Source organism: Bombina bombina, chromosome 3 (genome assembly GCF_027579735.1).
Source record: "Bombina bombina isolate aBomBom1 chromosome 3, aBomBom1.pri, whole genome shotgun sequence".
In the NCBI taxonomy this organism is placed as follows: Eukaryota; Metazoa; Chordata; class Amphibia; order Anura; family Bombinatoridae; genus Bombina; species Bombina bombina.
The window spans coordinates 588,269,014-588,294,257 of record NC_069501.1 but is presented as its reverse complement, the minus strand read 5'-3'; the positions used below and the strand labels follow the sequence as shown (position 1 = coordinate 588,294,257).

The following is a 25,244-nucleotide window of genomic DNA, read 5'->3' as shown; positions in this document are numbered from 1 at the left end:
AATTCTACAAATTTGATACTCTTGCTTCTTCTGAGGCTATTTTTGGGAGAAAGGTTTTGCAAGCCGTGGTGCCTTCTGTTTAGGTAACCTGATTTGCTCCCTCCCTTCATCCGTGTCCTAAAGCTTTGGTATTGGTTCCCACAAGTAATGGATGACGTCGTGGACCGGACACACCAATGTTGGAGAAAACAGAATTTATGCTTACCTGATAAATTACTTTCTCAAACGGTGTGTCCGGTCCACGGCCCGCCCTGGTTTTTTAATCAGGTTTGAAAAATTTCTTCTCTATACAGTCACCACGGCACCCTATAGTTTCTCCTTTTTTCTCCTAACCGTCGGTCGAATGACTGGGGGGGCGGAGCCTGGGAGGGACTATATGGACAGCTCTTGCTGTGTGCTCTCCTTGCCTTTCCCTGTGGGGGAGGAGAATATCCCACAAGTAATGGATGACGCCGTGGACCAGACACACCGTTGGAGAAAGTAATTTATCAGGTAAGCATAAATTCTGTTTTCCTATCTAGGTATCTCTTCAACAACGAACACCATGATAAATTAATTTCTTTCATGGTGTTGAGATTCCACAATCTATTACTCTTGGGAATTACTCTTATCTGCTACTAGGAGGAGGCAAATATGCCCAAACCCTAAGAGCACTATAAATCCCCTCCCACCTCACTGGTAAACTAGTCTAGTCTGACGTATAGCCAAGCAAAAGAGGTAGGAAAAAGCAATAAGAGCAATAAAAGGAGCAGGGAAAAAAGATGTGCTTAAAGGGACATAATATTCACGATGCAGCACTTTCAAGTGATTTAGCATATAACTGTAAAAAGCTGACAGGAAAATATCACTTGAACATCTCTATGTAAAAAAGGAACATATTTTACCTCACAATTTCCTCAGCTCACCAGAGTAAGCGCTATGTAAACAGTTATCTTTCAGTTACTGCCCAGCGGCAGGTAAAAAAAAAAAAAAAAAAAAAAAAAGGAAGGAAGGAAGAAAGAAAGAAATGAACAGCAGTCAATCAGCATTAGCAGTGCTGAGGTCATGTACTGTTTTACTGTGATCTCATGAGATTTTACTTAACTCTCATGTGATTTCATAGTAAACTTCCTTAAACTGAAAAGGGAAATAACTTAGTGTGCATGAGGCTCACTCCCTTGCAGGTCCCGGGACAGACATACTGATTTGCTGCTAAGAAGTCCTTTACAATGGGGTGTGAATACTTAGGACATTTTGAGGTAAAATATCTTTCTTTTTTACATAGAGATGTTCAGGTCATATTTTCTAGTCAACTTTTAACAGCTATGCTGCATCACTTTTAAGTGTTTCAACATTTGGGTAACATGGTCCTTTAAGAAAAAAAAAAAAAAAAAAATATAGGGTGGGGTCTCGTGGACTCTCACCACCATTACAGAAATGATTTTATCAGATAAGCATAAATTATATTTGTATTTATACAGATGGTGAGAGTCCATGATCAATTACTCCTGAGAACTAATACCCAAGTTATGGAGTCCAAAAGTAATGATACATAAAGGGTGGGATTTAGAAACCTCTTTTTTCACTGAAAAACTAAATCCACAACCTCACAAAAACCCAAAAGGGCATATTATTATTTTTTTTTTTTTTTTAAATGCACATCGTCATCCTTCAACCACTTCCAGCAGAGGCAAAGACAATACTGAGGTACCTGTAAGGTGGGAGGGGTTTTATAGAGCTCTTGGGGTTTGGGGATGTTTGCCTCCTCCTAGTGGTAGGAAGAGTAAATCCCAGGAGTAATGAATAGTGGACTCTCACCACCTGTATGAAAGAAATCATTATTTTATGTTTTTGTTATTTAGGTAATTTGTCCTACACCTCTTCAGTCTAAAAGAACATTTAGGTGATATAAGTGTGATAAGATAAAGTTCATAAGAGTAGTTGTAGAAAGATAGATATTATAAGACTTAGTGGAGAAGTTATTAAAATAAGCTCAGTTAAAAGAAAAAAAAATAGCAGAGGAGTTACAGGAGAACATTCGATTGTAAAATATTTATTGCTCACTTTGGGTTAGTACTGTAGGTTGAACGTGGTTTCGTGTTAGCATGAGAGGAACAGGTGTTAGGTTTTTTTAAGATTAACTCTCCATTGATGTATATGGGGAGAAGTTAACGCGATTGCGATATCTGTAGTCCTACAGTTAGCGTGTGTCGTTTTTCTTTTCCGCGCTAACTTGTTATATTTAACTTGTAATATGCATGTTATCCTGAGCATATTACAAGTTACTTTCAGCGGAATTACCGCTCAAGCATGAGTGCTAAATATCGCTTCACTTGTAATCTGGTCCTAAGAAGGAAAAAATACTTTGAAGAGTTAAAGGCCAAAGCTATATGAGCTGTTGCATAATGAGTTATTCAGACAGTTTATTGGATAATTTATTGTGACAATATGGGAGCAGTTTGGGGATAAATTATAAATGGACATTAAATGATACCTATGTTTATTTCCATATCTTGTAATCAATGGCCTCTTTTACAGGTGGCAATAGACAAATGAAGCCTATAACCCAACCCAACCCAACCTTTTAGGTGGGTAAAATATTCCTCCCTTTCTGCCACACATCATCTTAGTTTAAAAAGATTTAAAGAAAAAGAAGGCGAGTGCTACATAGGGAACTAGGCCAAGATATGGAAATCACTGTAAGTACGATGTGATCTTTCATCTTATCTAACCCTAGTAGCAATAGTACACATCAATGAAGACTTGCCAAGCAGTAAAATACAAGGGCAGGTAGAAACAAGAGTAAGCACACATACACACACCCTGTTAATCATGCTGACAAAGTTATGCATTATACAAGCTAAAGCAGAATGCACACATTTCCTGCCAAACTTGCCATAGCTTTGTTATAGACATCACATTGCTTCAAAAACATAAGATCAGATCTGCACACTGCTGCCTTACACTCAGGTCAAATTAAATTTTCATGATTCAGTTACAGCATGTAATTTTAAACAACTTTCCAATTTACTTCCATTAAAAAAAAATGTGCACAGTCTTTTATATTTACACTTTTTGAGTCACCAGCTCCTACTGAGCATGTGCAAGAATTCACAGACTATACGTATATGCATTTGTGATTGGTTGATTGCTATCACATGGTACAGGGGGGAGTGGAAAAATACATAACTTTAAAATGTGTTAGAAAACAATTTACTACTCATTTGAAATAATGCTTTGCATTATCTTGTTATCTTGCATTTGTTGATTATGCAAATCTACTGTGTTTTCTGGTCCTTTAAACTTGACTGTGCCCTGAGAATTAGTTGCTATCATAATATCGTCTGGATAAAGATACCTTGTATTCTGAGTTCTACAGTTAGTGTGATTACAAACTTTGTAAATTTTCATTGCAATGTGCAAAACCTGATGGGTATATACAGTAAATACTGTTTAAGGCTGTCCATGCTCATTAATGCTAGTGGAGGTACAACAATGGTGACATTTAACACAGATTACATATTAATAGTTGTTAGTTTACATATTTGTTCAATGCCCAAAGGGCTAACATGGATCCTATGACTAACTTTTTTTCTAACCTAGAAACGGAGAAACGGAGAGCGAGAAAGAGAGAGAGAATAGAACCTGGTTTAAAATAAATAAGGTGGGATTCTGTGACTGGCTTTGATTTTGAGACTATGTAAATCATATATTGTCTTTTGTACAGAATATAAGGAAATTAGATATTTAAACAAAAAAGATCTGTTGGTGGTTTATTCTTGAAATCTATAATGTAATTTTTCCTGATCACACCCACAACTTAAAGTGAAGACAAATTCTAGCGTATTCAAAAATGCTAAGATTTACCAAATAGGTTCCTTCATTTTGCTGCGTCTTCAGCGCTAACCTAAACTGATGAATGAAGGCCGCCTTTATTATTAGTGATGGTAAATCTTAGCATTTTTTAAATTTACCATCAATTTAAAAAACAACAACACATTAACACACTTGCACCCCATAAATGCCAGATACATCAAAGTACATAAGCCAGAGGTTCCTTCAAATGATTAGCCTCTTGATATACACGTAAACCTGTCCCTCAAAAGATTATTTATTATGTGTGTGTATGTATATTAAATGTAATAGATTAAGCATGTATCTACAATACTTTTATTTAAAAACACAATTTATGCTTACCTGATAAATTTCTTTCTTTCCTGGCATGGAGAGTCCACAAAACATTCTAATTACTAGTGGGATATTTACTCCTGGCCAGCAGGAGGCGGCAAAGAGCACCCCAGGAGAGCTGTCAAGTATCACTTCCCTTACCCATAACTCCCAGTCATTTGGCCAAAGGGAAACAGAAAAAGAAGATAACACAAGGGTATAGAGGTGCCTGAGGACTAGACAAAAAAACTGCCATCTTAATTTGAATAAGGGCGGGCCGTGGACTCTCCATGCCTGGAAAGAAAGAATTTTATCAGGTAAGCATACATTTTGTTTTCTTTCCTATGGCATGGAGAGTCTACAAAACATTCTAATTACTAGTGGGAACCAATACCCAAGCTAGAGGACACAGAATGAATAGGGAGGGAGAAAGGGACAGGTGGACCAAGTGGCCGCATTACGGATTTGCTCCACAGAAGCTTCATTTTTGAAAGCCCATGAAGATGAAACAGCTCTAGTAGACTGAGCTGTAATTCTCTCAGGAGGCTGCTGTCCAGCTGTCTCATAAGCTAAACGGATAACACTTCTCAACCAGAGAGAAACAGTGGTAGAAGTGGCCTTCTAACCACTAAGCTTACCAGAGAAAACCATAAACAGAGCAGAAGCCTGCCGAAAATCTTTAGATGCTTGAAGGTAAAATTTAAGAGCACACACAACATCCAAGTTATGCAAAAGACATTCCTTAGTACGAAAGACCGCCTTATCAGCATACAAATAAGGTAAGAGGAATCACACTGCAGAGCCGAAAGTTCTGAAAATCTGTGAGCAGAAGAAATAGCAAGAAGAAACAAAACCTTCCAAGATAGTAATTTAATACTAACAGAATGCATCGGCTCAAACGGAACTTGCTGCAAAACTCTAAGAACAAGGTTAAGACTCCAAGGTGGAGCAACAGATTTAAATACAGGCCTGATTCTGACCAGAACTGCCAGACGTTTATGAAGAATAGACAGAGCAGAAATCTGACCCTTCCAAGTACTGACTGACAAACCCATCTCCAGGCCCTCCTGAAGAAAAGCCACAATTTGAGGAACCCTTACTCTGTTACAAGAAAAACCTTTTGAATCACACCAATGAAGGTATTTACACCATACTCTATGGTAAATTCTGCGCGTAACCGGTTTACTTAGACGTTCAATCTCCAAGCAGTCAGCTTCAGAGAAACCACATTTGGATGAAGAATGGGACCCTGAAGTAGAAGGTCCTTTCAGAAAGGTAACCTTAACGGTGGAAGAGATGACATTGTCACCAGATCCACGAACCAGATCCTGAGAGGCCATGCAGGAGCTAATACAACCACAGAAGCTCTCTCCTGTTTGATGTGATCAATTACTTGTGGAAGTAAAGCAAACGGAGGAAACAGGTATGCTAGATTGATGCTCCAAGGAACCGCTAGAGCATCTACAAGAATGGCTTGAGGATCTCTTGACCTTGAACTGTACTTTGGATGCTTGGCGTTTTGACGAGACGCCATCAGATCCAACTCTGGAACCCCCGTCTGAGTGTTATCATTGTGAAAACCTCTGGGTGGAGAGCCCACTCTATGGGATGAAAAGTCTGCCTGCTTAGAAAATCCGCCTCCCAGTTGTCCACCCCTGGTATGTGGAGGGAAGAGAGATGGCAATTGTGAGACTCACTGGAGAATACGAGACACCTCCTTCATTGCCAAGGAACTCTGAGTTCCTCCCTGGTGATTGATGTAGGTCTCTGAGGTGATGTTGTGTGACTGAAATCTGATAAATAGGACCAAAGCTAGTTGAGGCCAAGCTATTAAAGCATAGAAAATTGCTCCCAACTCCAAGATGTTTATTGGAAGGGTCGACTCCTCTGGAATCCACAGATCCTGTGTCTTTAAGAAACCCCAAACTGCTCCCCAGCCTAACAGGCTGGCGTTCATAGTCATAATCACCCAGGAAGGCCTCAGGAAGCATGTGCCCCGAGACAGATGGTCCTGTGAAACCCAATGTGAGTGTGAGACTCTTGTTGGAGGATCAAAATTCTGAGAGAGATCTAAATGGTCCCCGTTCCATTAACTGAGCATGCAGAGGTCTCAGATGGAACCGAGCAAAAGGAATGATGTCCATGGAGGCAACTATCAGTCCAATCACCTCCATGCATTGAGCCACAGATGGACAAATAGACTGGAGAGACAGGCAAAAAACATGAAGCTTTAATTTTCTGACGTCTGTCAGAAAAATCTTCATGGACAGGGAATCTATGATTGTTCCCAAGAAACAAACCCTTGTATCTGAAACAAGGGAACTCTTTCCCAGATTCACTTTCCACCCGTGGGAACGTAAAATAGACTTGAACTTAAACTAGAATGTCGTCTAGATAAGGCACCACAGCAATACCCTGGGACCTCACCACTGCCTTTGTAAAAATTCTGGGAGCTGTAGCAAGGCCAAAAGGAAGGGTAACAATCTGGAAATGCTTGTCCTGGAAGGCAAACCTTAGATACTGGTAATGATCCCTGTGAATAGGAACATGAAGATACGCGTCCTTCAAATCTATGCTCGTCATGGACTGACCCTTTTGGACCAAAGGAAGAATAGAACGGATGGTCTCCATTTTGAATGACGGAACTCTGAGGAATTGATTGAGACACTTTAGGTCCAGAATCAGATGAAAAGTGCCCTCCTTCTTGGGAACTACAAATAGATTTGAATAGAATCCTAGAGGAACTGGAACAATCACTCCCAGGGATGATAGGTCCTTTACACAGTTTAAGAAGGCCTCTCTTTTTATCTGGTTCGCAGATAACCTTGACAGGTGGAAACTGACCCTGGGAGGACAAGATTTGAATCCTATTCTGTAACCATGGGATACTATATCTATGGACAAGTATCTGGAACATCGTGTATCCAAGCCTGCTAAAAAAAAAAAAGAAAGCCCCCACTTGATCCACTACAGGATCGGGGGCGGCCCCTTCATGTTGATTTAGAATCAACGGAAGGCTTCTTAGCTTGCTTCCCTCTATTTCAAGGCTGACTGGACCTCCAAGAACGCTTGGATTTAACCGACTTGGAAGAGGAAGACTTCTGTCCCTTAAAGTTACGAAAGGAACGAAAATTAGGATTCTGATGACCCTTTGGTCAATTTTTTTATCATGAGGTAGGAAAGAACCCTTTCCAACTGTAATGTCAGAAATAATTTCTGCCAGACCTGGTCCAAACAAGGTTTTACCCTTATAAGGCAGAGATAAAAGCTTGGACTTGGTTATAACATCAGCAGACCAAGATTTTAACCAGAGAGCTCTGCGAGCTAAAAGATTAAAACCAGAAATCTTAGCACCTAACCTAAGAACTTGCATGTTGGCATTACAAATAAAGGTATTGACTAGCTTGAGAGCCTTAATCCTGTTTTGGATCTCCTCTATAGTAGTCTATTCTAGGATAATATTAGATAAATCATCTTACCAATAAGATGCTGCCCCCACAACTGTAGCAATACTAGCAACAGGTTGCCACTGTAATCCCTAATGAATGTACATCTTCAAAAAAACCTCAAGCTTCTTATCCATGGGATCCTTGAAAGAACAACCATCTTCAATAGGAATAGTAGTTCTCTTAGCCAGAGTAGAGATAGCTCCCTTTACCTTGGGCACCGTGAGCCACGAGTCATGAATAGAGTCAGCAACAGGAAAAATCTTTTTAAAAACATGGGACGGGGAAAAAGGAATCCCTGGTTTATCCCATTCCTGAGTTATATTATCTGCCATACGGTCTGGAATTGAAAATACTTCCACAGATGAGGGTACATCATATACCCTACTAAGCTTACTAGACTTATTTGGACTCTCCGCAACAGATTTGGATTCTTCCAAAGTAGCAAGAACCTCCTTAAAAAGAACTTGGTGTTCTAACTTAAATCTGAAATTTATCTCCTCTGAATCTACAGAATTTGTCACTACAGTATCAGAATCTTACAATTCCCCCTCAGAAGCCTCTGAAGAATCATCCTCATCAGATAATTCAGACAAACTAACGCAGCTTTAGCAGAGTCAGCCTTACTAACATCATTATGTTTAGATTTCCTCTTACGCTTATCAGAAACCTTTGGAAAAGCTGATAAAGCTGCAGAAACAGCAGAAGTAATCTGCGCAGCGAAATCCCCAGGTAAAAAAAAACACACCCAGGAGATGGAGAGGAACCACAGGGCACTGCATGTGAAGCTTGATGGGAAAGCTGAGGCGTAGCTAGGATAACACTATCCTGAGAGACAGGAGGCTCAGGGAGAGACATCTTATCTTTAAACTTTAAAGTTTTATTTAGACATGAAGAGCAAAACTGTACAGGAGGAATTATCTTAGCCTCCAAACACAATAAGCATTTTTCAATTGAATCAACTTCAGTATTAGTGTCTATAATTGGGTAACAGTTCCTAACAATTAACAAAAAAAATTAAATTCCAAATTAAGTTTATTTATATGAAGCAATAAAACTTAAATAAGCACTTAAAACCCTCAGCTCAGCTGAGGTTGTACCCCTCCAGAAGTTCCTATCCCACTAGCACAGTAAACCAGACACACCCGGTAGCAAAAAAACACCTCCTTGTTACCGGAACAGCCCAAATCCACTTGCCACTGTAGATAGAAGAAAATGAAGCCTCCACACACACCCTGGCAAACCCTGATCTGAACAGAGAAGCCGAACAATGACCGCAACAATAACAACAACAAAAAACTTTTTTTTAATTGCGCCTAACAAAAATGGCACCAAAAACAACAGCAGCACAGCAAAACTGATTGGGCCAATAAGCTGAGCTGAAAAGCGATAGCAATAAAAAGTAAAACAAACACCTGTCAAATACTTTATACACTCAACCATCTCTGAGCCCCCAATAAAAAAATTATGCCTCTATTCACATAAAAGCAGTGCCCCTAAAACAGATACAAATACTTTCTACAAGGATTTAACCCCTATAGTGCTGGTACCTTCAAACCTAGAAGGGAAAGCACTTACCTGTGGATCCTGCTCTGTCAGACAGGAGCTGTTTTCTGAGGTGTGGCAGCTTCACCATATCTACCGGGTACCTATAGAAAAGAAAGAACAGAGTAACCAACCCTGGCTTTCTATAATAGGGGTAGCAATAATGTTAGAAGTTTAAGTAAAGGCCACCTTGCCGTCTTCTAACTGCTAATAGCCACCATTACTCTTACTAAAGAGATTGACATGGACACAGCATAGCCCCAATCCTTGCTTGCAGGGAAAAGTACCCATTAAAAGGATTAAAATCTTCAGACACCATCTTCGCAATCCTCCCGTGATCAAGGCAAAGAGAATGACTGGGGGTTATGGGTAAGGGAAGTGATACTTAACAGCTCTGCTGGGGTGCTCTTTGCCCTCTCCTGCTGGCCAGGAGTGAATATCTCACTAGTAATTAAAATGTTTTGTGGACTCTCCATGCCATAGGAAAGAAATATAATTTAAATGCATCAAGTTTAAGCCCCAGCATGTGTGTAACGCACTATCCTAAGGTATACAGTACAAGCAGCGTCTAAAATGCTAGAGGGAAGTAAAGCAAGACTTCAGAGCCTGGGGGAAAGGGTAACCCATCCATCCTGTCTAAAACACAGAATAAAATTTTTTTTGGTCAGGCTGCTCTTAGAGTAAAAGATACGATTGCAGTTACATGAAGGCGGTAATGGCGCATGTATGCAGAGAGTCATGGGTACAGGTTGGGGATGAGTTAACGGGAGAGGTTATAAAAGCAATAAGGTAAGGCATTTTATAAAACCTGACAGACCAGATAGGAATAATGTATATAAAAAGCCAGCTACAGTCAGTGTTGTAGAGCATGCAATAGCAGCGGTTTAATGGCTCACCTTTGTGCTGAGCTGTATCATGCTCTTCTGTTCTCTCCGGGCTCTGAAACACAGACTCAAACAGGTTTGCTGGCAAAAGGGTGCTAAGTGCTTGCCCAGGACTCTGAAAATCAGATGAAATGTAAGTTTAGATGTTTATATTTTATCAGTTCCCAAAAGAACATCACATATTACACACTTTAAATCTATTTGCTTTATGAGTGAAAAATTCAGTATAAGCTTTTGTTGCAATGTAGAAACTGACAAAATATAAGGCTAGTGTCAATGTGTTTCACTGCTAAAAAAAAGTTATTGTATGGTGTGTTACTTCTCCAATCTTTTTAGCTACTATTTTGCATTACTGCATTGCGAACAAAAAAATAAATAAATAGATACATCTAGAATCATCTAACAAAACAAAGAAACCAGAATTATTCTGACAAGAAAACTATTACTGAATTTGTACGTGTTGTTAAAAAATATACCCCTATGAAAAAGGCAATATAAAAAGATAATTCTGTAGAGAGAGGACTAGCATTAAAACAAGTTCCCACAGGAACAGATGTGGTTTTTAGACGTCCTTGTGGTTTTATTATACATATATATGTTTTACTCTTATTGCACTTTGCAGATCACTATCTGATGTATTTTATTTTCTCATCTTTATCTAGATCGCCATTAGGAATCACAGGAAGTACAAAAACAAAAAAATATGCTTACCTGATAAATTTCTTTCTTTCTTGACACGATGAGTCCACGGATCATCAAATTACTATTGGGAATATCACTCCTGCCCAGCAGGAGGCGGCAAAGAGCACCACAGCAAAGCTGTTAAATATCACCTCCCTCCCCTCCCATCCCAGTCATTCGACTGAAGGAGAGAAAGGAAGCAACAAGGTGCAGAGGCGTCTGAAGTTTATAACATACCAACAACCTGTCTAAAGAACAGGGGGGGCCATGGACTCATCATGTCAAGAAAGAAATACATTTATCAGGTAAGCATACATATTGTTTTCTTTCTAATGACACAATGAGTCCATGGATCATCTAATTACTATTGGGAATCAATACCCAAGTAGACAGATGATAAGGAAGGGACAAGACAGGGAACCTAAACGGAAGACACCACTGCTTGAAGAACCTTTCTACCAAAAGTGGCCTCAGCCGTGGCAAAGGTGTCAAATTTATAGAATTTTGAAAAAGTATGAAGAGAGAACCAAGTTGCAGCCTTGCAAATCTGTTCCACAGAAGCTTCATTTTTGAATACCCAGGAAGAGGAAACAGCCCTCGTAGAATGAGCCGTAACTCTCTCAGGAGGCTGCTGTCCAGCAGTTTCATAGGCAAAGCGAATGATACTCTTCAGCCACAAAGAAAGAGAAGTAGCCGTAGCTTTCTTTCCCTTACGTTTCCCAGAGAATACCACAAACAGAGCAGAAGACTAACAAAAATCCTTAGTTGCCTGTAAATAGAATTTTATAGTGCACGTACCATGTCCAGATTGTGCAATTCCGTTCCTTCTGAGGAGGAGGATTAGGACACAAGGAAGGAACAACAATCTCCTGATTAATGTTCCGGTCTGAAACTACTTTAGGGAGAAACCCTAATTTAGTACGTAAAACTGCCTTATCCGAATGAAAAATAAGGTAATATAAAGGTATATATATATATAAATTTACACCATATCTTATGGTAAATCTTTCTAGTCACAGGTTTACGAGCCTGAATCATAGTCTCAATGACCGATTCCGAAAATCCACGTTTGGATAAAATTAAGTGTTCAATCTCCAAGCAGTCAGCTTCAGAGAAACTAGATTTGGATGAAGGAAGGGCCCTTGAAGTAGAAGGTCCTTCCTCAATGGAAGTCTCCAAGGTGGAAGAGATGACATGTCCACCAGGTCTGAATACCAAATCCTGCGAGGCCACGCCAGTGCAATGAGGATCACCGACGCCCTTTCCTGCTTGATTCGAGCAATGACCCGAGGTAGAAGAGCGAACGGAGGAAATAGGTATGCGAGACTGAAATTCCAAGGTACTGCCAGAGCGTCTATCAGTACAGCCTGATGGTCCCTTGACCTCGACCCATACCTCAGAAGCTTGGCATTCTGCCGAGATGCCATGAGAATCAGGCTGGAAAACACTTCCGGATGGAGTTCCCACTCCCCCGGGTGAAAGGTCTGCCTGCTCAGGAAGTCCGCCTCCCAGTTGTCCACTCCTGGAATGTGGATCGCCGACCGACAGCAATTGTGGGTCTCTGCCCACTGAATGATCTTGGCTACCTCTGTCCGAGTTCCTACCTGATGGTTGATGTAAGCCACTTAGGTTATATTGTCCAACTGGAACCTGATGAACTGGGCCGAGGCTGAGGCCAGGCCAGGAGAGCATTGAAGATTGCTCTCAGTTCCCTGAATGTTTATGGGTAGAACAGACTCCATGTTCCCTGAGCCTTTAGAGAGCCCCAGATTGCTCCCCATCCCAGAAGGCAGCCATCTGTTGTCACAATCACACAAGAGAGTCTGCGAAAGCAGGTTCCCTGGGAGAGATGATCCAGAGACAACCACCAAAGTAGATAATTCCTTGTCTCCTGCTCCAGTTGTAATCGCTGAGACAGATCCGCATAATCTCCGTTCCACTGCCTGAGCATGCTTAACCGGTCCTATCTTGAATTTCTTCGAGGGGAGTGCCTGTTCGAATGGATTCAGACAATCCATCAAACTAGTATGCAGCCGCACTAGTGACCGTAGCAATACAAACCGCGGGTTGCCATTGTAAACCCTGGTGTACATACATGCTCTTGACTAACCCCTCTAACTTTTTATCCATAGGATCCTTAAAGGAACACTATCCTCTATTGGAATAATAGTTCTCTTGGCTGGTGTGGAAATTGCCCCTTCCACCTTGGGTACCGTCTGCCAAGACTCCTTGATAGAGTCTTCTATAGGAAACATCTTTTTAAATATAGGGGATGGCGAAAAAGGGATACCCGGTCTCTCCCATTCCTTAGCAATGATCTCTGTAGCCCTATCTGGTACAGGAAATACCTCCACCATGGAGGACATGTCAAAATACTTGTTTAGTTTACTAGACTTCTTAGGATTGACTACGACGGTAGTGTCGGAGTCGTCCAGGGTAGCTAAAACCTCCTTAAGTAACAAATGGAGGTGTTCTAGCTTAAACCTGAAGGATAAAACTTCAGTATCAGCAGGAGGAATTACACTGTCTGAGTCTGATATTTCACCATCAGATGCTACCGAATTATCCTCCTCCTCAGTCTTCTGGGAGGGGGAATTTGAAATAGCAACAACTGTGTCAGTAACCTCACTTACTGATTGTTTACTTTTACTCTTGCGCTTTCCCTGCAGCATGGGAAAAGCAAACAATGCAACAGAAACCGCAGAGGACATGAAAGAAGTGATGTCTTACAAAGTAACTCCAGATGGAGTAATGGAGGAAACGCAGGGCACTGGCTGTATGGACACTATGTTTTGGAACACTTGAGGAGAAAGCTGCAGTATATTTTAAACATTGTCAGAAGACTCCTTAACAGCGTCCGCCCTAGAGAATGTTGGCTCAGAAAAAAAGTCTATCCCTATAATGTAAAGTTCTCTCAATACATGAGAAACAGAAAGGGATTGGTAGTTCAACATTGGCATCAAAACATAAAGAACATGTAACATCTTGTAGGGCCTTTTGGTCCATCTTTATCCACCACAAAAAAAAACCTGAATAAATAGATAGAAAGTTGATATTTTATTAAAAAAAATACCTCACAAAAAGACTGTTTCTTTAAATCTTTAAAATAAACTGCTTTATTTTTCAGCAAGAAAATAACATAACCTAAGTAATAATTAAATACTCTGGACACCTTTACAGCTCAGCTTAACTTTGCTGAGGTGCTTACCTGGCTGACCAACAGCGGAAATTATAGGCTGTTAGATGATCTGGACTCAATCTATATATTCTGTCAGATTAAGTCCGCAATACGGCCCAAAAACTGAGACATCGTGGGCGTTACAAGAAAAAAACTTCCCTCAAGTCTTTTAAAAGTATAGTTATGACGTTTTATACTTCAGTTAAAAAAAAAAAAAAAACACCACCTCTGAGCCTGCTCCTCGTCCCCAGTGCCTGCTATTAATGCCCATAATAAAAACTCTCCAAGTCATAAGAGAATTCCTTTATTATGTCCCAAATTATATTGTATTAAAGTGCCATCTTTTATTCTGAAAGAGGATCCAAGAAAATAAAAAGTCAGCACTTACCTTTGTATATCTGCCCGGCAGCAAGACAGCTCACTAGGTTTGAGAGGAATGATTCCTCACATGGACCTGTAGAAAAAAATGGAAAGACTGAATAAACTTACTCAGGCTTTAGGAAATAGGGAAGCATTAGTATATGGGAGGCGCAGTGACTATTATACCCCACAAGTTCCCATTGCTCTAAAGCCACCACTGCTCTACTGAAGAGACTGATATGGACTACGGCTACACCGTAGAACAAAGCAGCACAATCTTGCACCACTTCCTCCTGCTGGGCAGGAGGGATATTCTCAATAGTAATTAGATGATCCGTGGACTCATCGTGTCATTAGAAAGAAAACAGTGTATCTCACTATGGGGCATACCCTACATTTCCAGATGTTAAGGAGAGACATATTTATTACAATATAGTGCATAATACAATAAGCAGTACTAAAAATACAATGTAAAATATCAGAAAACAATCTAGCCATAAAAGCATATTAAAAGTATGCAGATAATTCACAGTGTAGACATATATGCATTTTGTGATTGGCTGGAGGCTGTCATATGATGCAGAGGAAGAAAAATTTAACTAACTTTGAAATTTGTCAGAAAAAAAAAAAAAAAATCTAATACTCATTTGACATTCAGACAACATGCTTTTGAATTGTCTTTATATTATGCCATTGTTGATTTTTAAATCCTTTATTAAAGTACAAAGCATTTTCAAAATACGAAAAAACATCATTTATGTAAGAACTTACCTGATAAATTCATTTCTTTCATATTGGCAAGAGTCCATGAGCTAGTGACGTATGGGATATACATTCCTACCAGGAGGGGCAAAGTTTCCCAAACCTCTCACCACACCCACAATTCAGTTTAACGAATAGCCAAGAAGTGGGGTGATAAGAAAGGAGTGAAAACATCAAACAAGGAATTGGAATAATTGTGCTTTATACAAAAAAATCATAACCAACACAAAAAGGGTGGGCCTCATGGACTCTTGCTAATATGAAAGAAATGAATTTGTCAGGTAAGTTCTTACATAAATTATGTTTTCTTTCATGTAATTGGCAAGAGTCCACGAGCTAGTGACGTATGGGATAGCAGATACCCAAGATGTGGAACTTCCACGCAAGAGTCACTAGAGAGGGAAGGATTAAATAAAGACAGCCAATTCCGCTGAAAAAATAATCCATAACCCAAATCAAAAAGTTTTAATCTTATAATGAAAAAAACCCTAAAATTATAAGCAGAAGAATCAAACTGAAACAGCTGCCTGAAGTACTTTTCTACCAAAAACTGCTTCAGAAGAAGAAAACACATCAAAATGGTAGAATTTAGTAAAAGTATGCAAAGAAGACCAAGTTGCTGCTTTGCAAATCTGATCAACAGAAGCTTCATTCTTAAAAGCCCAGGAAGTAGAAACTGACCTAGTAAAATGAGCCGTAATCCTTTGAGGCGGGGATTTACCCGACTCCACATAAGCATGATGAATCAAAGACTTTAACCAAGATGCCAAAGAAATGGCAGAAGCCTTCTGACCTTTCCTAAAACCAGAAAAGATAACAAATAGACTAGATGTCTTCCTGAAACCTTTAGTAGCTTCAACATAATATTTCAAAGCTCTAACTACATCCAAAGAATGTAAAGATCTCTCCAGAGAATTCTTAGGATTAGGACACAAAGAAGGGACAACAATTTCTCTACTAATGTTGTTAGAATTTACAACTTTAGGTAAAAAATTAAATGAAGTCCGCCTTATCCTGATATAAAAACAGAAAAGGAGATTCACAAGAAAAAGCAGATAACTCAGAAACTCTTCTAGCAGAAGAGATGGCCAAAAGGAATAAAACTTTCCAAGAAAGTAATTTAATATCCAGTGAATGCATAGGTTCAAACAGAGGAGCCTGTAAAGCCCTCAGAACCAAATTAAGACTCCAATGAGGAGAAATTGACTTAATGACAGGCTTAATACGAACCAAAACCTGTACAAAACAATGAATATCAGGATGATTAGCAATCTTTCTGTGAAAAAGTACAGAAAGAGCAGAGATTTGTCCTTTCAATGAACTTGCAGACAAACCTTTTTCCAAACCATCCTGAAGAAACTGTAAAATTCTAGGAATTCTAATAGAATGCAAAGAGAATTTATGAGAAGAACACCAAGAAATGCAAGTCTTCCAAACTTGGTAATAGATCTTTCTAGACACAGATTTACGAGCATGTAACATAGTATTAATCACTGAATCAGAGAAACCTCTATGACTAAGTATTAAGCTTCAATCTCCATACCTTCAAATTTAATGATTTGAGATCCTGATGGAAAAATGGGCCTTGAGATAGAAGGTCTGGCCTTAACGGAAGTGTCCAAGGTTGGCAACTGGCCATCCGAACGAGATCCGCATACCAAAACCTGTGTGGCCATGCTGGAGCCACCAGCAGTACAAACGAACGCTCCATTAGGATTTTGGAAATCACTTTTGGAAGAAGAACTAGAGGCGGAAAGATATAAGCAGGTTGATAATTCCAAGGAAGTGACAACGCGTCCACTGCTTCCGCCTGAGGATCCCTGGATCTGGACAGATACCTGGGAAGTTTCTTGTTTAGATGAGAGGCCATCAGATCTATTTCTGGAAGTCCCCAGTTTGAACAATCTGAAGAAATACCTCTGGGTGAAGAGACCATTCGCCCGGATGTAACGTCTGGCGACTTAGATAATCCGCTTCCCAATTGTCTATACCTGGGATGTGAACCGCAGAAATTAGACAGGAGCTGGATTCCGCCCATACAAGTATCCGAGATACTTCTTTCATAGCCTGAGGACTGTGAGTCCCACCTTGATGATTGACATATGCCACGGTTGTGACATTGTCTGCCTGAAAACAAATAAACCTTTCTCTCTTCAGAAGAGGCCAGAACTGAAGAGCTCTGAAAATCGCACGGAGTTCCAAAATGTTGATTGGTAATCTGGCCTCCTGAGATTCCCAAACCCCCTGCGCTGTCAGAGATCCCCATACAGCTCCCCAACCTGAAAGACTCACATCTGTTGAAATCACAGTCCAGGTTGGACGAATAAAAGAGGCCCCTTGAATTAAACGATGGTGATACAACCACCAAGTCAGAGAAGATCGAACATTGGGATTTAAGGATATTAATTGTGATATCTTTGTATAATCCCTGCACCATTGGTTCAGCAAACAAAGCTGGAGAGGTCTCATGTGAAAACGAGCCAAAGGGATCGCGTCCGATGCAGCAGTCATGAGACCTAGAATTTCCATGCACAAAGCTACCGAAGGGAATGATTGAGACTGAAGGTTTCGACAAGCTGAAACCAATTTCAGACGTCTCTTTTTTGTTAGAGACAAAGTCATGGACACTGAATCTATTTGTAAACCCAAAAAGGTTACCCTTGTCTGAGGAATCAAGGAACTCTTTGGTAAATTGATCCTCCAACCATGTCTTTGAAGAAACAACACAAGTTTATTCGTATGAGATTCTGCAGAATGTAAAGACTGAGCAAGTATCAAGATATCGTCCAAATAAGGAAATACCGCAATACCCTGTTCTCTGATTACAGAGAGAAGGGCACTGAGAACCTTTGAAAAGATCCTTGGAGCTGTTGCTAGGCCAAACAGAAGAGCAACAAACTGGTAATGCTTGTCTAGAAAAGAGAATCTCAGAAACTGATAGTGAGCTGGATGGATTGGAATATGAAGATATGCATCCTGTAAGTCTATTGTAGACATATAATGCCCTTGCTGAACAAAAGGCAGAATAGTCCTTATAGTCACCATTTTGAATGTTGGTATCCTTACATAACGATTCAATATTTTTAGATCCAGAACTGGTCTGAAGTAATTCTCCTTCTTTGGTACAATGAACAGATTTGAGTAAAACCCCAGAAACCCGTTCCAGAACTGGAACTGGCACAATTACCCCAGCATACTCTAGGTCTGAAACACATTTCAGAAACGCCTGAGACTTTACTGTGTTTACTGGAATGCGTGAGAGAAAAAAATCTTCTCACAGACGGTCTTACCTTGAAACCTATTCTGTACCCTTGTAAAACAATGTTCTGAATCCAAAGACTTTGAATCGAATTGATCTAAACATCTTTGAAAAATCGTAACCTGCCCCCTACCAGCTGTGCTGTAATGAGGGCCGCACCTTCATGCGGATTTGGGAGCTGGTTTTGACTTTCTAAAAGGCTTGGATTTATTCCAGACTGGAGAAGGTTTCCAAACGGAAACTGTTCCTATAGGGGAAGGGTCAGGCTTTTGTTCCTTATTCTGACGAAAGGAACGAAAACGATTAGCAGCCCTATATTTACCTTTAGATTTTTTGTCCTGAGGCAAAAAAGGCTCCCTTCCCCCCAGTAACAGTTGAAATTATTGAATCCAACTGAGAACCAAATAATTTATTAACAACCAAAAAGAGAGAGAGGGGGAAACTAGCACCAAAGCTGACCAAAACTTATGCTTGAGAACATATGCGTAAAGTTCAAAATATACCCAAAGCCATATAGCCTGATTCACAGTGTGACCCAGTGTTACTAGATTCAAAAGTGTAGTTTCACTTCGCTGTACTTAAGCGGTCAAGAACAGTTCTGTATGTATATGTAAATCAATTGTATCCGAAAAACATAGTTCCAGAGTGGGGTATGCGATTATGAACGGGTGTCTCACCACCCAGAACAGAGTCCCATAACATAACATAAGATAACATACATTGCCGCTGATAAATGCAAAGCCCTTCAGATGTTACTCACTTGGCGTTTCTTCGTGGCGGCAGTCGGCGTCCTCTCCCCCTTTGCTCAGTGTCGCTCAGGTCCCGCCTTCCTCCAAGATGCTTCCGCGGGTAGAGCCTATCAGACACGAGCCGACAACCATGTCGTCATGGGTGGACTGCCAATCAAAGCGCTCCAAAAACGGCAAGACGAAGAGTAACACAGGCTGCGTGTGAGAGATCCTCCTCCGTATCCAGCTGTCATCCGGTCACACTGGCTTAGTGTAGTGAGGGTATATATGAGTTATAGGTCAGGCAGGTGCTGGTGCTCAAACAGGCCCAAAACAAAGTTCCAATGAAAGAAAGTCGAGCAAACCAGCATATATAAATAAAACGTAGCTTTTATTCCACAACTTTAAAAAGCAGGATCACAGTGACATCCTATGAGAATGATTAACACCTCGGGGCTGGCAGGCTTACGCGTTTCGGCATTGCGCCGTAGTCATAGCATAGTTTGCCAGTCCCAGGTGTGCAATTTATACACAATTCCATTATTCTATTGGTTAAAAAATAGATAGAAGGACATGTGGTTAAAACAAAACACGCCCACAAGGGTAACTGTTAAATAACCGTGAAAGAACAAAGTGGTTTATATGTAACAGAGCGAAACACACATATATGTTGAAGATACATTAATAAGGTGACTAATAAGTGAATAAATCCACATTTGACTAAGGATCAGGTATAGAGACGGATTAGATAGGTAGCCATATTAATAGGAATAGTTAGCTGGATATTTAACACAGACGCTATGAACCCAAAAGGGGGGTTCATTGGTTCACAACTATATATATTTTTACTATACTATATGCATATGTGGAATATATAAATCCAATTTACTAGTAATAGTGTTAGCTGGTTGCTGTTCCCTTCCCATCTCATGCTATAAGTTTCGGTTTATTTGCTGAGTGGCACTAGTGTCTGGGTAACTACAATATCGTGGCTATTACAGCCTCTACATCAATATTATAAATATATATTATTGATGTCCTCATATATATGTTTTTGTATGAGCTACTATGTATAATCAAGCATTTTTGCAACAATTCATGTAGTTCCCAAACACTATCCTTTGCTAAGGCTATATAATAGCAAGGGTATGCAGACATTCCTCTTTCTTTTTCCCCCCCTTTTGGGTTCATAGCGTCTGTGTTAAATATCCAGCTAACTATTCCTATTAATATGGCTACCTATCTAATCCGTCTCTGTACCTGATCCTTAGTCAAATGTGGATTTATTCACTAATTAGTCACCTTATTAATGTATCTTCAACATATATGTGTGTTTCGCTCTGTTACATATAAACCACTTTGTTCTTTCACGGTTATTTAACAGTTACCCTTGTGGGCGTGTTTTGTTTTAACCACATGTCCTATCTATTTTTTAACCAATAGAATAATGGAATTGTGTATAAATTGCACACCTGGGACTGGCAAACTATGCTATGACTACGGCGCAATGCCGAAACGCGTAAGCCTGCCAGCCCCGAGGTGTTAATCATTCTCATAGGATGTCACTGTGATCCTGCTTTTTAAAGTTGTGGAATAAAAGCTACGTTTTATTTATATATGCTGGTTTGCTCGACTTTCTTTCATTGGAACTTTTTTTTTTTTTTTTTTTTTTTTTTCAAAATAATTTATTACCTTGGAAAGAAAGAGAAAGCAACGTTGACTTAGAAGTCATATCTGCATTCCAAGACTTAAGCCATAAAGCTCTTCTAGCTAAAATAGCTAAAGACATTTACCTGACATCAATTCTAATGATATAAAAAATGGCATCACAAACAAAGTTATTAGCATGTTGAAGAAGTTTAACAATGCTATAAGCATTATGGTCTGACACTTGTTGCGCTAAAGCCTCCAACCAGAAGGTGGAAGCTGCAGCAACATCAGCCAAAGAAATAGCAGGTCTAAGAAGATTACCTGAACATAAATAAGCCTTCCTTAGAAAGGATTCAAGCTTCCTATCTAAAGGATCCTTAAAAGAAGTACTATCTGCCATTGGAATAGTAGAACGTTTAGCAAGAGTAGAGATAGCCCCATCAACTTTGGGGATTTTTTCCCAAAACTCTAATCTATCAGATGGCAAAGGGTACAATTTCTTAAACCTTGGAGAAGGAGTAAATGAAGTACCCAGACTATTCCATTCCCTAGAAATTACTTCTGAAATAGCATCAAGAACTGGAAAAACTTCTGGAATAACTACCTGAGGTTTAAAAACTGAATTTAAACGCTTATTAGTTTTAATATCAAGAGGACTAGACTCCTCCATATCTAATGCAATCAACACTTCTTTAAGTAAAGAATGAATAAACTCCATCTTAAACAAATATGAAGATTTATCAGTGTCAATATGTGAGGCAGAATCTTCTGAACCAGATAGATCCTCATCAGAAATAGATAAGTCAGAATGATGGCGGTCATTTAAAAATTCATCTGAAATATGAGAAGTTTTAAAAGACCTCTTACGTTTACTAGAAGGAGAAATGACAGAGACTTCTGAATAGAATTAGAAACAAATTCTCTTACATTAACAGGAACATCCTGAACATTAAATGTTGAAGGAACAACAACAGGTAAAGAATTATTACTAATGGAAATATTGTCTGCGTTTGATAGTTTATCATGACAACTAACACAAACTACAGCCGGAGGAACAGTTACCAAAAGTTTACAACAAATGCACTTAGCTTGGGTAGAACTGACTTCAGGCAGCGTCTTTCCAGAAGTAGATTCTGATCCAGGGTCAGGTAGTGACATCTTGCAATATGTAATAGAAAAAACAACATATAAAGCAAAATTATCAAATTCCTTAAATGACAGTTTCAGGAATGGGAAAAAATGCAAAACAAAACAAGCCTGTGGAAACCAGAAGCAACAAAAAAGTTAGACTGAAATAATGTGAAAAAAACTGGCGCCAAGTATGACGCCCACATTTTTTGCCGTAAAAAATGACGCCCATATTTTTTGGCGGCAAAAACGTCCTCAACACACATACGTAAAAAATGACGCAATCACGTGAAAACTTCCGGCGTCAACTATGACGCCAGAAATGACAAATTTTTTGGGCCAATAAAGTCTTGCGCCAAAAATGACGCAATAAATTGAAGCATTTTCTGCACCCGCGAGCCTAACAGCCCGCAATTTAGAAAAAAAGTCAATTGAAAATTTTTAAGGTAAGAAAAATATAAATTCTTATGCATTTTCCCAAAAAAATGAAACTGACAGTCTGAAAGAAGGAATACCGATTATCCTGAATCATGGCAAATATAAGTTTAACACATATATTTAGAACTTTACATATCAAGTGCCCAACCATAGCTTAGAGTGTCATGAATAGAAATAAGACTTACTTACCCTAAGACACTCATCTACATATAGTAGATAGCCAAACCAGTACTGAAACGAGAATCAGTAGAGGTAATGGTATATAAGAGTATATCGTCGATCTGAAAAGGGAGGTAGGAGAAGAAATCTCTACGACCGATAACAGAGAACCTATGAAATAGATCCCCTAGAAGAAGACCATGGTATTCAAATAGGCAATACTCTCTTCACATCCCTCTGACATTCCCTGCACTCTGAGAGGAAAACCGGGCTTCTGCCTGCTGCGAAGCGCATATCAACGTAGAAATCTAGCACAAACTTACTTCACCACCTCCATGGGAGGCAAAGTTTGTAAAACTGAATTGTGGGTGTGGTGAGGGGTGTATTTATAGGCATTTTAGGGTTTGGGAAACTTTGCCCCTCCTGGTAGGAATGTATATCCCATACGTCACTAGCTCATGGACTCTTGCCAATTACATTAATAAAAATAAAAAATTCAAAGCATATTTTATTTTTGTATTGTAAAATTAGTTTCAGAGGCTTAGTGTGTGGGCTGAAGAGGGACATTCTTTGTGCAAAGTCTGAAATTCTTGCACAGGTCTCAACCCATTCTGTAAGCATTTTACGCATGCAAGTCTTGCAGTTTGTACTGACACAAAATGACATGAATGCAAAGCTAGAAGCAAATGCAATTATAGGACTCTAAGAACAGCACAATTTGATTTGCATTTGCATAAAATGTGATCAGTGCACTCCCCTGTGAGATTCTGCATTGCAGATAGCTTCATACTTTCTATGGGAGGCAGTTTGCTGGGACTACCAGGAGCAGCTCTTTTCTTATAGAGACTTGAGTGAGGTTTGCCCATGTAAGGGTCAGTGTGATATTCCAGTCCCTGAGGGCAAATTTTCAAAGACTGGGCCCTTAGAAATGCAGACACCGACATAAGGTTTGTTTAAACTAAATAAGGCCCTCTATGCTGCTTTTCCTTGTGCCGAACATTTTTTAATCTTATGAAAAAGAGGAATTATCTGCAAGATGTAAGATTTAAAATATGGTGTCATTGTGAGATTATGTAACATATCTTATAAAAGAAATAAGGATAAATTAACTAGAGCCCAGAAACATATAGGTCCATGAACGTTGCATCATCATATAAAATGTTAAATTATATATATATATATATATATATATATATATATATATATATATACACACACATACACACAAACACACATACATACATATATTATATAATATATGAAAACTCTGCAATATACTTTTATTATTTATTCCGTTGCTTTTCCCTGATATTCCATTCTGTAGTTGTGAACTTTTCAGTTCCTTTTAGAAATTGAAGTGCAGAACACTGTTATATTCCACACAATCATTGGCTGCACACTCTAGTGACCTATTTATAACTGTCCCTAATTGGCCTGAGCAGAGAAGGTAAATTACAACATGGCAGCACTGATTTATAAACACTAAAACTTTGCGTTTATTCTGTCAATATTTAAACATCTAATGAAACTTTAAAAAATACATATACATGTTATTCTCAGACTTATCTTTTCTTTGACTGAATTATTCTAACTACCATGTATTTAGTGTTTAATGTCCCTTTAAGAGCAGTACACATATCACATAAATTAAATATGATTAGAACATCATCGTTTGGCTTATGGGTAAAGAAGTGTTTGAATAAGCCTTGCCAATTCAACACTGTTTTGCTTTGAGGCACAAAATACAAAGTGTATTTAGTGTTTTTTGTCTTATTACAGGGCAACTATCTTGATACTATGTTCCTGGAAGCAACATCACTGGCATGACCTGTGTTTATGTCTAGAGAGCTAGTACCCTTCTTGGAGGATATAAAGAACCTAGATTTTCTATGACAGAATTTTAATCCCTGCAAACAAAAATTGTATAAATGAGCCTTGTGCCAGTAAAGGCAACTCAGTAAAAGTCATGCAAGAATGGGGTAAGGAGGAGAAAATGGGTAGGGAATACAGAACATAATAAAAGGAAATGGTATAAAACATCAGACATTAACAGGCTAAACACTGTCCTGTGAAAGATGCAGTTGTAAGATATTAATCAAACACACATTGGCAGCTAAGATAGAGAGCTCCCTTGTGACTCAGCACTACACCCTATAGCTTGTGTCCCGTGTGGGCTTCCCGCTAACTCCCACCACCAGTCTGAGGCAAAGAAACAAGGCTTTAAGTGTCAGGCCTGTCAAGCAGTTATATCTAGGAAATGTATTACTTACTGTGTTAGCATTTTCTCGCAGTTCAGAATCCGTAGATAAAGTGCTTAAGTCACTGAGACAAAACCAATGACTTGCATCCTATTGAAAGGAACAGACAGATAGAGACTGATTAAATAGATAGATGCTACCACAAAACAACAGCTAACAGCAGCATGACAATAAATAAAAGTATGCACCTTAAAGCGACAAAAATCCCAATTTTCTTTGTTTCGCGATTCAAGCAGTTTTAAGCAACGTTCCAATTTAGCAAATTTGCTTTACCCTCTTGATATCTTTTGTTAAAGGAGCAGTTATGCACTATTGGGAAATGGCTGAGCACATCAGGTGAGCCAATGACAAAAGTCATATGTGAGCAGCCACGAATCAGCAGCTAGCTCCCAGTACTGCATTGCTGTGCCTGAGCCTACCTAGGTATGATTGTTAACAAATGATATCAAAAGAAGGAAGCAAATCAGATAATAGAAGTAAAATCATAAGTTGTTTAAAATATACCCGTCTGAATTATTACAGAAAATGTTTCATGCTCTTAAAGGGACATAAAAAACATTTTATATATGCATAGTTTACATCAGCAATTAAAAGGGACAGTAAAGTCATAATTAGACAATCA

The 25,244-nt window shown here is 39.2% G+C and overlaps 1 protein-coding gene across 3 annotated transcripts in view; it reads right to left on the bottom strand.

The window, feature by feature from the left end:
• Positions 1-25,244, bottom strand: part of MTF1 (metal regulatory transcription factor 1) — a 139,607-nt gene that overhangs the window by 80,730 nt on the left and 33,633 nt on the right. For all 3 annotated transcript variants that reach the window (XM_053707167.1, XM_053707164.1, XM_053707165.1), the window contains 2 exons: positions 24,635-24,712; positions 10,034-10,136 (listed from right to left, as the gene is read on the bottom strand). In XM_053707167.1, coding sequence (XP_053563142.1) covers positions 10,034-10,136; positions 24,635-24,712 — 181 coding nt within the window. The remainder of the gene's footprint in view (positions 1-10,033; positions 10,137-24,634; positions 24,713-25,244) is intronic.